Below are 13394 nucleotides of genomic sequence, written 5' to 3' on the forward strand. Positions count from 1 at the left end.
ATTTCTCAATTTGAGGAATAGATAGAGCGAATTGAGAAGGTGTGCGTCTGCTGGTTTTGTTTAGTGCGAGTTTAGTGTGTTTTTGTTGCCGGTTGGCATCTTGGCTGAAGCTTATTTCTACTCACAAGTCTCTATGCGAGCTCCCACTGCATCTGGGTACTGGCTCTTTACTTTCCTATGCTGTTGACAGAGAGATTTGTAAGTTTCTAGCCTTTGGTTTTGAGTTTGAGTATTCATTTTTTAATTGCAAATCGTACCTTTCTGCCTGGGTGTACTTTCTGGGGTGTGCATTGGGAAGCGTGATGTTACTTGGAGCTCATGTTGATGTTATTTCTTTGTTTGTACTTGGTCACCTAATGCATAGTGTTGGTTTGGGTGTGATTTGAGGTGATTTGAGGTGATTTGAGTGAGTTTTGAGTGAATTATGAGCATTTTAGGAATTCTTGAAGTTGTTGGTCTGCGTGTTAGTGATTTCTAGAATTTCATATTTTCATGTTAAATGAGCTTTTGGGAGGTTGTGATTAGTTGTAGACATCTATCAGCATTGGACAACATTACTCCTCTATTCTAAATATTCTATCTCATTATTGTGTAAGGTTGAATAGTAGTATTATCAACCAATTTTGGACTATAAGCTTACCCACTAAACAAGTGGAAGAGGTAGGCTTGCCGCCTATTTTCTGGTATTTGTAACTGTTGATATGTCTTTTGTACACTACCAAACAGAGAATAAAATACCTAAAGGTACCTTATCCTCTCTTGAGCAAAGTTTCCCGACTGCTGAAGATCTCGTCGAAGGATCAGTCGGAGTAACTCCAAGGTTTTGATATGTAGGTTCTCTACGTGTGGATAAGCTCTTTGTGGTACGATGTGATTTTGCTGGAATCACAAGGGGACTTACTTTCGAAGACCTGAATGTCTGATTTGATGGAATCACAAGCCCTATTTACTAGCTGGAAGATAAAGAAATGGCAAAAGATACAAGGTTTAGGAAGTCTACTCTAAGACCAAGAATGCGAGAAGATGGATAAATGACTAGGTGGAGTCCTACTGGGCTAGGTCTCACCATCAGGTTGAACAATTCAACACCAACTCAATGCAATCTTCTATGGGATGTTTCAAATATGTCCAAATCGTACACCATCAGATACTGATCACAATTCAAGATAATGCGTGAACAACAAAGGTGTTATGACTCGGGATTAAGCTTGTTCTATGCCAGTTGCCATGCAAGGCGCTCTTACAGTCAGCAAAAGGCTAGTGGTTTGGACTAGGTGGATTCCATGCGAGTGCATTCAATAACTTCTTTCATTCAATTTAATTATCTATCATCTAAAATGAAGATTCAACAAGAGATCATGCATATTGCAAAGAAACAACACACTTCACCATAACTTCAATGAAAATGGAGTTTATTTACAATCAATGGCAACAATTTCTTGCCTTGTCATCCTAATCTACTCTAATTGCTATTCTATCAGCTAACTATTCACTATTTCTAACTATTCACCCACTATTAACTATTAACCCTTACAAATGAGGAGCTAGGGCTTTATATAGAGAACCCTTTACAAACAGATGACTTTGATTGACTTAAGAACCAATGGCTAGGAGTACAAGATAGAAACCCTAATTAGGGTTTGTTACAACAAACTTCCTTAGCCAATTAGAAAATTACATTTCAGGAGTGAGGACCAATAAGAAGCATGGTAGGTACATCAAAGTTTGTGCCACCTCCGATAAATTAGGTACATTGAATCTAGTCATGCTGAGGTGGACCAATCCAACTGGAAGAATAATGACTAGGATGCCACCTTGTCTAACGCTTGTGACTTGGTTGATCCTCTTCAGTCTTTTGACATGATGAATGATGTACTTCCTTTGTTTGACTAGGCTTCCTTATTGTCAAGTCTTTCTTCTCCGGTAGCACACCTCCGCCTGGAAGTGCTGGCAAAGCCCTTTCTTTGTCATCTTTTGAAAGAATGAAGTCTTGAGGTTAACTCGAACTCCTTGAACACCCCTAGTCTTCCAATGCTTCAAAGCACCTTGAGTCTTCCCTTTTGCCAGTGGAACGTCCTTGATGACGATGGACTGGAAGAGGTCGTCCTTGTCTTGGCTTGGTCTTCTTTCATCTGCAAAACAAACCAAAAGATGATTAAGGACACATAATAAATTCATTCTAACATAGCATTTTCTACCTTAAATCGTCAACAAGAAGACATCAAAATGAAGTTTGCTCAAGATTCTCCCCAAGGACAGGCCCTATTAGATTTTCGCTCTAGACCCTTTGGAAGGGTCAGGAGCGAAATTTGCTATTTTGCTCAATTTAGACCTCATTTCATCATTTCATAATCTCAGGCCTAGCCTTCAAACCTCTTCTCATCATAATCTTACAACTAGCCCTTTGCGTAGCTCAAACAAGGTGAAAAAAATAGGAGTTTCAAAGGATTTCGCCCTGGACCCTCTGGAAGGGTTAGGAGCGAAATTTGCATTTTAGGACAAAATCTTCACAACTTGTGACCACAACTTGCTCAAATGCATGTCTAAGGATCCCTTTAATCTCAACCAACATCAAGCTCGATGCAAAATTGGAGAAAAAAGGAGTTTTTGAGGATTTCGCTATGGACCCTTTGGAAGGGTCAAGAGCGAAATTCTAGTTTAGGCTCAAGTTTTGTCACTCCTCCACTCTGAAATGTCTTCCAAGGCAAGAATACACTAGTCTTCTCTCCACCAAGGCCTGGGAATCCATCATCTGACCTTCATCATGAGCAATTTAGGTGAAATCGAGAATTTTGCTCTGGACCCTCTGGAAGGGTGAGGAGCGAAATTCATTCTTTAGCTCAAAATCCCTACCTCTTGGACTCATAACCTATTCAAACACATGCCTATGGCCATCTTTAAGTCCAATTTACCTTGATCACTGTCCTGGCCTAGCACAAACTTGAAGGAAAAATGACATTTTGAGAATTTCACACTTTTCTTCCAATCATGCCACAGGGATCAAAGTTTTGGCATCAATCAAGGGAAAAATAGGTGGTTTGAAAAATTTCACCTTGGACCCTCTGGAAGGGTCAGGAGCAAAATTCATTTCTTGCTTGTTTTCCCTCATTCAACTCCATTCCTCTCACTTTGTTCTTACTTGATTCTCACCTTTGGATCTATCTCTCAACATAACAACACTTGCTTGACCTCAAAATGGCTAAAAAACCATGGCCAGGGACAAGACCTATTGAGGATTTCGCCTTGGACCCTTTGGAAGGGTCAGGAGCGAAATCCTTGTCCTAGCCTAAAATCTTCATCTTTGATGGCCAAAACCCATTCCAGGACAATCCTAGGGGTACCTCCCAGCTTCTCTCACCTTGGCCTAGGCTTGTCTTGACACAAACTTTGGAGGATGGAATAGGTTTTAGGATTTTCGCTCTGGACCCTTTGGAAGGGTCAGGAGCGAAATCCTTGTTTTTGTTTAATTCCTTCACATTTGTTGATTTTTAGCAACCCAAAGTTATGCCCAAAGACATCTCCAATCCTAATTCATCTTAGTCCACACTTGACTTGGCACAAAATTGAGGGAAAAGAGTGGTTTTGTGAAATTTCGCTCTGGACCCTTTGGAAGGGGCAAAATTTCAACTCTAGGCTTGACTCTTCATCTTTTCAACTCCAATCTTCTTTGCAAGGTAAAACTACACCACTCTTCGCTCAAGGAACAAGGTTTGGGGCCTAAACATGGAAGAAAAAGAGGTTTATCAAGAATTTCACTCTAGACCCTTTGGAAGGGTTAGGAGCGAAATTCTTGTTCTAGGCAAAATCTTCATCTTTCAATGCATCCAAGTACCTCTCAAGGCAAGAACATACCAATCTACCCTCCAACATGCCTTGGACTCCAACGCCTAGCCAAAACAAGGAAGCAAATGAGAGTTATAAGGATTTTCGCTATGGACCCTTTGGAAGGGTCAGGAACGAAATTCCTACTTTGGGTTGATTCTGACTACTCCGTCGCCTCAACCCAATTTTCAAAGGCAAGAACACATCAAAGTCTTTCCAACCATGCCACAAAACTCAAGAATTTGACCATCTCTAAGAAGAAAATATGAGTTTCCAAGAATTTCGCTTTGGACCCTTTGGAAGGGTCAGGAGTGAAATTCTAGTTTTAGGACAAAATACTTCACATTTTTACATCCCATCACTTCAAAAGGCAAAGGCATGTTAATCCACTTCCAAATATGTCCAAGGAACTAGAATGTTGGTCCAAACAAGGAAGAAAATGAGGTTTATGGGGAATTTCGCTCTAGACCCTTTGGAAGGGTCAGGAGCGAAATTTCCATTCTTGGACAAAACCCTCACTTTTCAATACTTCCAATCACTTCCTTAGGCAAGAACATATCAAAACCTTCACAACATGCCTTGGAAACTAAGACCTTGGCCTAATCCAAGAAGGAAAGGGTGTCTTCTAATAATTTCGCTCTGGACCCTTTGGAAGGGTTAGGAGCGAAATTCAAAATTAGGTTGATTTCACATTCCATTGCCTCAATTCACCTTCAAACTTGATCAAATTTACCTCTCCTTATCACCATCAAGTCTATTTGCTACTTACTTAGCTCAAAACAAGGTCTTTCCAATGTCCTAGGCAAAATAGAGGGTCAAATGAGGATTTCACTCTGGACCTAGGCCAAGGATAGGACCTATAGGGAATTTCGCTCTGGACCCTTTGGAAGGGTCAGGAGCAAAATTTCCATTCTAGGTTGATTTTCACCATTTCATCGCATCAAACCTCCTTTCAAAGGCTAGAACACCTCAAGGTCACTCCAACCATGCCTTAGAAGTCCAAAATTTGGCCATATCAAGGAAGATAATGAAGGTTATGTGAATTTTACTCTGGACCCTTTGGAAGGGTCAGGAGTGAAATTCCTACTTGGGTTCATTTCTCACCTTTTCCTCCCTTTCTTGGCTTGAATATGACTTCTTAGGCCTCCTCCTACCATCATCAAGTGAAATTGCTCTCAAAGTGGCATTTATTTCAAGGTCTAAGTGAGAAAATGAGGTCATTCAAGAATTTCACTCTGGACCCTTTGGAAGGGTCAGGAGTGAAATTCATATTTAGGCTCAAATCTTGACTTCATTTCTCACATTTCTTCATCCAAACAAGTGCTTTGCCCTCAATAATGCCTGGGAATGAGTTAGTTCTAAGTTTGGGTCAAAGTAGAATGTCTTATAGAGAATTTCGCTCTGGACCCTTTGGAAGGGTCAAGAGCGAAATTTGACATTTTGGTCTCTCCGTCAGGATTCATGTATGGAATATAACATTTAAGTATAAGAAAGAAGTCACTTATACTTTAAGTTATATTCCATATATATTGTCAGGATGTTTGAGAGTGGTTTCAGACCTCCAGGAGTTATGATGCAAAATATAGTTTTTGGAGGATTCTTCAATTTTCCAGACTTAGTCAAATTTTAGGATCAGGATGACATTCTAGATAGCCAAATTTCAGGACATTTGAAGATCAGGATGACATTCCAGACTTCATCACTCACCAATTTGACCTAACTCAGATCTTCAAAGATGATGTTCACTCACCAAGCTTCATTGACCTCCTCAAACTCAAACAAGACACAATTAGCAACAAGAGCAAAACCTTGTCCTAAGGAAGACTTTCAAAGATGACCCTAACCTGAAGCACTTGCTGACTCCCCTGGCTCAAGCAGAGCCTGCCATCCTAGTGATCCCCCTAGCGACACTCAAAATGAAAAGGCTAACAAACAAACCCTAAAAACCTAGAAAGGAAACCCCATAAAGCAAACAAAAATAGGGGTCTCCATTTGCAATGGGGCGATGTGTGAATACGTCACAATAGTAACTCAGTCCTCCCATTGAATAATTGGTCGAGTGATAAGTTTTATGTATTGTCCTCCCGCTGAAACATGCGGTAGAGTGATAGCTTTATGTAATGTCCTCCCACTGAAATACGCGGTAGAGTGATCGAGTTTAAGTTTCTTGTTGTTTTCCTTGGTTGGTTTACTGCCAAGAAGTTTAGTTTCTATCCTGCTGGATAAGCAGAAGGGACTGGCTTGCCGCTCGTGCATTGTAATTTCAGTTGGTTTATGGTGCTAACGATCCCCGGAACACCGTATGCTCTCACCCTCCCAGATTGGGCCCTCAGTGATCAAAAGGTGGAAGGGTTCCCTTTCAGTTGTTTGGATTATTTCTCTGACCTTAACGGGTTATGGTGTTTGCTTTGTAATACTCAAATGAAAATCAAATAAAAAAATTTGAAGGGAATATTACAAAAGGGTACATTCAAAAGTTTGTGGCCAAATGTTTATTTTGTCAAATAAATAAAGGGTAGACAATTAAGGCTCCTGGTTTCTTATAACCCTTAGTTATTCCTAGGCAACATTAGGAAGAGGTCTCTATGAACTTCATCACAACGCTTTTATGATCTAAAGATAAGAATGTCATCATGGCAGTGATGGATCACCTTACAAAATATGCCCATTTCATTACATTATCACATCCTTTTACAAGTAGTATTGTGGTAAAAGTATTGATGGAGAATATACAAAAGCTATATATGTAATGTCCCCTTATGTTAGTACTTGGGAAGAAGGGAACAATTAACTTGTAAATCAATTGCAAGAGACTTCTTACAAAAAACTCTAAATTCTTATGAAATATTGATAATGCTGATAGCAAATACTTAATAGAATGATAATGTATCAATTCTAAAGTATACGATAATATAAGCAATATGTATAATCTGCAAATAATAATATGCGGATTGGATGGTTGATCACTGCTGTATCCAATATGACTTGAGGAGTTGTGCAAGGTCTGGATGTTCCAATCTGCAGAAGTATAGAGAGATCTCTGCTCTTCCTGATGTGTCAATGTGAGATATATGCTATGAGACTCCTTGATGATAGCAATAATGCTATAAAGTGCTGTCTGATATGGCAATAACAATATGCTGATAATCTTCTCCTATCACTTATAGTGATGAAGGATGATTACTGTTTCTCATTATGACTTGGGAAATATGCAATGTGTGTGGCGCTATTTCTGATTTATCCTTCGATCTATGCAAACTGTTGAATGCCAAAGGCGAATGCTCAATTGAGCAGATCCAAATATGAATACAAATAATAAACAAAGAAAAAATCCGATGATGATTGCAATGGGTATTTGATCATCCCTTAAATATCTTTGATACTGATCGGTTGCATCCCTTTGATTTGGAGTAGTCATACCTTTCCTTGATCGTGTCTCCTCAAAAGTGATTGTTAAGGGTTAAACCGTTAATCGCACTCCTTCATGAAGATTAGATGTAATGTTATAATTGCACCATTACATGATTATTTGTAATCGGAGTTGCATGGTTATATGATTGTTATTTAAATGACTAACCAATGGAATGGTTAGTTGCCGATCCCTTCCTTTAATCGATATTTGCTTAATTGTTAACCATTGCTTAATCACTGGTCAATAATTGTTGTCTGTAAATCAGTTAGTTTAAGCAATATTGATTCTCCTTTGGAATCATTGATAGGTTTCCTGACTGCCATGATCTTGTCTTGCTGATCGGATCCATGATGGTAGTTGATATGTCTCATTATATAATCTTGAGGCAATCAATACTCTTCTTGTTATCTTATGAGAGTGATGAATAAAAATGGATGTTAAAGTGGTGACATTGTTAAGAAGTTGTCTCCATGTATGATCGGTGTGGCATTGATATTTGTGTGTTGTCATATCCATGCAATTGGCTGCCTTCATGTTGTTCTGCTGATAATGATGGGATATGTTGCTCATCCTCTCCATTGTCTTTCTTCTAAATGACAGATATTATAGATCGATATGGATGCATACATGATTGGTGCCTAAGAGATCTTCGTAATAGTCATAGCTTCAGTATGTTGTAAGCCTTCATTCCTTGATTATGAGGAGTGTGGATAGCATATCAAACTTTGTGTCTTCACTACTCTATCTTATTCTCTATTCTTTATGTGGATCCAAGATAGGAAAATCGTGAAGTCTTATGAATAAGACAATTTTCCTCCATCAGGTCTTCATACTTCATTCTTTATTGATACAATGTGTAATGCTACCTACTTGTACTACTACTAACTACTAGCTAGTTGAAGGTGTTTCATTGCTTCTTATTATTAGAATAAAGATGGGGACACCACAACATAGCATACCTAAGGTTATTGTTAGTGATCATGATCCTATCTTTACTAGTAACTTTTGGACAAATTTATTCTCGTGTTTAGGTACTCAATTGGCTCATAGCTCTTCATAGTTCATACCATTCTCAATTTGATAGCCAAACTAAGATTGTTCATAAGTGTTTGGAAGGGTTCTATGTTGTTTCACTTCATATAAGCAATCTCAATGGGTAGATTGACTACAACTAGTCAAATGGTTGTATAACACTTCCTTTCATAGTTCATAAAAAATGCCTCGATTTATGGCACTCTATGGATATCATCCTCCATCCATCACTTCATCATTGAGAGTGTCACCAAGAGTTCAGGTTGTGGGGGACCAAATGCATCATTGAATCAAAGAGAATCTAGCCATGGAACAAAATCGAGTGAAACACCAAGCTGACCAACCCATAGTGAAAGTAGTTTTGAAGTTGGGGGCTGGGTTTTCTTGAGATTGTAGCCTTGTAAGCAAATGTCACTGAAGCAACAGACAAAGAACAAGAAGTTGTCCCCAAAATATTATGGCCCATACAAAATCATGCAAAATATACGAAGTGTTGCCTACAAGCTTGAATTACCTCAAACAACAATGATACATCTATTTTTTCGTGTTTCTTGTTTGAAGAAAGTAATTGGGCATAATATTCCTGGATAGACAATATTATTGGAGGTAAATGAAAAAGGAAGAATCATATTGGAAGAAGGGTTCATTCTTTAGACATGCACAAAGAAGATGAGGACTAAGAATCTCACCGAGTATCTCATCCACTCGAAGAATTCACAAGTTGACGATGTCGTATGGGAGGATTAGCATTGAGGACAAAGCTTCTCTAAAAAGGGAGTCTTAGTGTATGCATAGGGTTATGGATAGTTGGCTTGTGGCTACCTTAATTAAGTTATATTATCATTATTATATTGTTCTTTAGTTATTTATGTCAGCCTAAGGCCTGAATGCTGTTATCTAAGTTGTCTTGGACGATATCCTAGGCATAAGTAGGGTATACACAGGACATAGTGAGTCTTATTTCATCATCAAATAGTGAATTGTGTTCTCCTTGGATATATTTAGAGGTTTGCCCCCTTGAAGTGGCTTATTATTCTCAGCTATTATCAAGTATTTGGAGATTATTTCAGATCATATTCCTCTTTTGTACAAGTTCTTTTATTACAGATTTTCTCAATATGATCTGGTTATGATTTGGTTAGTTGTATACAGTAAGGCCTACGCATCTGAAGTAAAAAGGAAAACAATGCCTTTTCTTACAATCTTTTTCATAGTAGCTATTGATTAATGTAAACTTCATGTGGCCAAAAGAAAAACAACACAAGCATAAAATAATACCTAAGTCCTAATAGAATGTATACTTTTTCTTCATTTATTACTAATAATGAAAGTGGCAGTTCTGAAACCCATACTTATATTTCTGTATGAGGTGGCTTAGAAGTGAAGCCTTCAAAGCTTCAACACTAATTTTAGATATGGTCCAGGACTGAGTTTATACCTTATAATTGGGGTAATGAATTCTAATTTACTGAAATTATTTGGCCATGCAGATACTCTAGATGAAAATCGATGTGCAAAATATGTTCCAACAATGGGTTTTTGAATGAGTTATATAGTTGCTCTCATAATTACCAATTGGAATTTTCTTATTTTCAGATGTAGTTTAATGTATCAATTTCACTCAATAGTAAGAATGCAGATTTATGTCATTGAAAACAGGAAGACGTCCAATATTTGCATTTGTCATGACATCACTAAAAGTCTAAATGGTTAAAATAGCCATCACCATATGCAAGGAAAATTCATCTATAAGAGAGATCTTCTTACCTGGATACTGACGGAAAAGAGCTCCACTATAATTTAAAATAAATGGGGCAACTGCTACAGTCTACAAAATGTGAAACAAAATGATTAGAAAACTAATTGAAATATAAGTTTAAGTATGTTGACAAAAATACATGTAAATGCAAATGCATACACATATACGGAGAGAAAGATACAATCGTAAATGTCATGTATCTATCTAAAGAGTTAAATATGCCCCTTTTTAAGACAAAAATATAATCTTTTTTTGTGATTTTAGTTTAAATATCTAATGATTTTAGTTTTATTTAGTTGTGAGGACATCCAGTTTTTATTTGAAGGGAGTGAGACCCAAATAATATATCGGCCATCATATGCCCCTGTCCAAGGCAAGATTAAGGTCTCCTCCAAGGTTTCCTATTCCTTTCTATATGCCTTGTTATTTTTCAAACCATTATTTTGTAATTTTTTCTATTTGACTTTGTTTTCAATTTTCACTCGCAAGAACAACACTTAGCATCAATGCCTATGGTGTATGGCAAAAACTCAAGTGTGGATATTGAAAGAATATTGGCTCGCATAAACAGGCAGCAGAATCCATGATCAGCAATGGCGCCTGAAATGTAGGCCAGACTTAAAACTTACCAATATAAATGCAGTATGGTGAAATGGATCAACATACATATAAATAAATAAATAAACTATTTTACCATTCTAGCAAGAATTCTCATTTGGCAACTAATATATTCTTAAAATTTCGGAAAAAGTTCAGTGCTTGTTATACATCCAAGTTGTTGTATATTTAACTCTCGCTTGCAGGATATAGTATAAAAACAACAGTCACAGTTTTAAGACATAATTAAACTCACCTTCGAATAGTCTCGAGTTCGAATATAGTAAACAGGTAAAAACTGGGAAAGAAATCGGTAATGAACATCCTTTGTAGGAAATCCAAAAAGACCCAAGTCAGACCTGCAATAATCCTTTTTGTCTTTTAGTTTCCTTTGGCTTACATCAAGCACCATCACTATAACATATAAAAAAGGCAAGAAAGCAGCTAAACATTTCTAAGGTTTCGTTTCAAAATAAGTTACCTTAATGTATCAAGCTCCAAGTTAAAAAGAAGAGCTGGGGTGGCTGCTGCAAATGTTTCCTGCATGTAGTAGACAATTCTTTAATTCAAATTTAGAACCTAGCTAAAAGTAAACATGAATATAGATTTAACATCAATTATTATGTTTCCGTGAATGATACAGAACAACAAGTCATACAAGCATTATCCCTTTATTGCATAATAATCAACTGTTGCAAAACACTCCCATAAAATGGGAGTTAAAAGAACTTGAATGAAAACAATCTGCATATTTTTTCCCTTGTTTTACTAAACAAAAAGCAGAATGTCTGCATAGATATTGGCCTAAATGCCGTAAAGCTTTATTTAAAACCTACTTCCCAAAAATTTGCCTTTGTTGCGTATGACTATTTACAGAATAATCTGAGGCACAGCTTGTTAAGCATCTACCAAAATCTTGAAAAGAGAAACATAACAGAAATTCTAGCTAGCATGTAATATGCCATTACTGAGGCAAGTGAGATGGCTGGGGCTTTTACGTGTCATAATCTCTAAGGGGTGATGTTGGGTCTCCAGATTGATTGGAGTCCTTGAATGCAATGAATTGGAACACGTCATGGTGGGTGTTCACTTGAGTCAATATTTGAAATGGTACAAGAACAAAGCAAAAGTATTCTAGACATGCTTATTCATTGTAGAAGATGAAGAGATAGGGGGGATTCTACCGTACAAAGATATGAATTTAAAATGTAATGTGAGAATCCGATATTTATGCAATATATAAAAGGTGGTTCCATACTACCAAGAAAGCCATATTTAAATGCAATGTGAGAATCCATGTTCATGTGCCAATTTCTATTTAAAAAGGCATGGATTTTTTAGTGTTTCCCTGTGTGTTTTTGGTGATTTTTTAACAAGAAGAAAATTTGTGATTTTTATTTGGTGTGCGACAGGTTGCTGAAAATCATGCAGCCTGGGCATTTTGTTGTTTTCTGAGTGCGACAAATCTTCAGCGAAGGATTCCTCACAATTTTTATTGTGATTTTTTGTTTTTTGGCAACACCTATACACACTCCGTCTTTGACAGGGGATCCCCGTGTCAAGTCTGGTCTGCTCGATAGGAGAGAAGAAGCCCCGAATTTGGTGAAAAGGCTAAATATCGCAAAAATTTATAAATTTGCAAAAGAGCTAATCGCCGAACTTTTCAAGGGGCTCCAAAATGGCGATTTTTATTAAGTTTTCGAAAGCCTCATAAACTCCGAAATTCGCACTGAAAGGGGAGATTTGTCCAAAGTTTTAAAATTTTCTAAAGGGCCAAAACTCCTGAAATTCACCATAAAGGGGTGAAAATGTCAAAAGTTTTTAAAACTTTCAAAAGTGCCCAAAATCCCAAAATTCACCATAAAGGGGTGAAAATGTCAAAGTTTTTAAAACTTTCAAAAGTGCCCAAAATCCCGAAATTCACCATAAAGGGGTGAAAATGTCAAAGTTTAAAACCTTTCAGAAGTGCCCAAAATCCCGAAATTCACCATAAAGGGTGAAAATGTCAAAGTTTTTAAACCTTTCAAAAGTGCCCAAAATCCCGAAATTCGCCATAAAGGGGTGAAAATGTCAAAGTTTTTAAACCTTTCAAAAGTGCCCAAAATCCCGAAATTCGCCATAAAGGGGTGAAAATGTCAAAGTTTTTAAACCTTTCAAAAGTGCCCAAAATCCCGAAATTCGCCATAAAGGGGCGAAAATGTTAAAGTTTTAAAAACCTTGCAATTGCTCTCAAACCCCCTGAAAATGTGAAAATAAAATAGTAAGACGTTAACTTAAAATTTGCGGAAGTGCATTTAAGCCGAATTTCGAAAACGTCTAAGTATGAACTTTTTAAAAAACTTTTCGAATGCCCCTCTTGCCCGAAATTGCCAGGAACAACTAAATTCGCGGAAGGAGTAAAAGCATTAAAACTTGGGAAATTTTCAAATGACCCTCCAAGCATTAAGTTAAATTATTTAATTTTTCAAATTATTTTATTAAAATGAAATGAAATAGTGGCAGGTAGTTGGAATTGTGGTTGGTTGGATAACTGAGAATTGATTGGGCATGGGTTAAGGCTGCCAGCTTTTGGATGACAGGCAGCAGCCCTTGGATGCAGTCAATCCTAGCCTCTGATTCAATATTGTAAAAACTATAAAAGGCAGAGGCCTTTCTTTTGTAAAGGGTTAGATGGTTAGATAGTTAGACAGTTAGAGAGAGTTTTGTAGTTGGATTTTAGAGTTAGAATAGGTTAGATTTTAAGCAGTAGCATAGAGATGCTGCAGAAATTGT

General features: G+C 37.3%; 1 protein-coding gene across 2 annotated transcripts in view; it reads right to left on the reverse strand.

The window, feature by feature from the left end:
* Positions 1-13394, reverse strand: part of LOC131067765 (protein LPA3) — a 268122-nt gene that overhangs the window by 95300 nt on the left and 159428 nt on the right. The window contains exons 7-9 of one of the 2 annotated variants that reach the window (XM_058002908.2): positions 11104-11181; positions 10879-10981; positions 10034-10094 (exon numbers count right to left, since the gene is read on the reverse strand). In XM_058002908.2, the coding sequence (XP_057858891.1) occupies positions 10034-10094; positions 10879-10981; positions 11104-11181 (242 nt within the window). The remainder of the gene's footprint in view (positions 1-10033; positions 10095-10878; positions 10982-11103; positions 11182-13394) is intronic. The other variant, XM_058002918.2, reaches the window with a different exon arrangement.

This window comes from Cryptomeria japonica, chromosome 5, assembly GCF_030272615.1.
Source record: "Cryptomeria japonica chromosome 5, Sugi_1.0, whole genome shotgun sequence".
Taxonomy (NCBI): domain Eukaryota; kingdom Viridiplantae; phylum Streptophyta; class Pinopsida; order Cupressales; family Cupressaceae; genus Cryptomeria; species Cryptomeria japonica.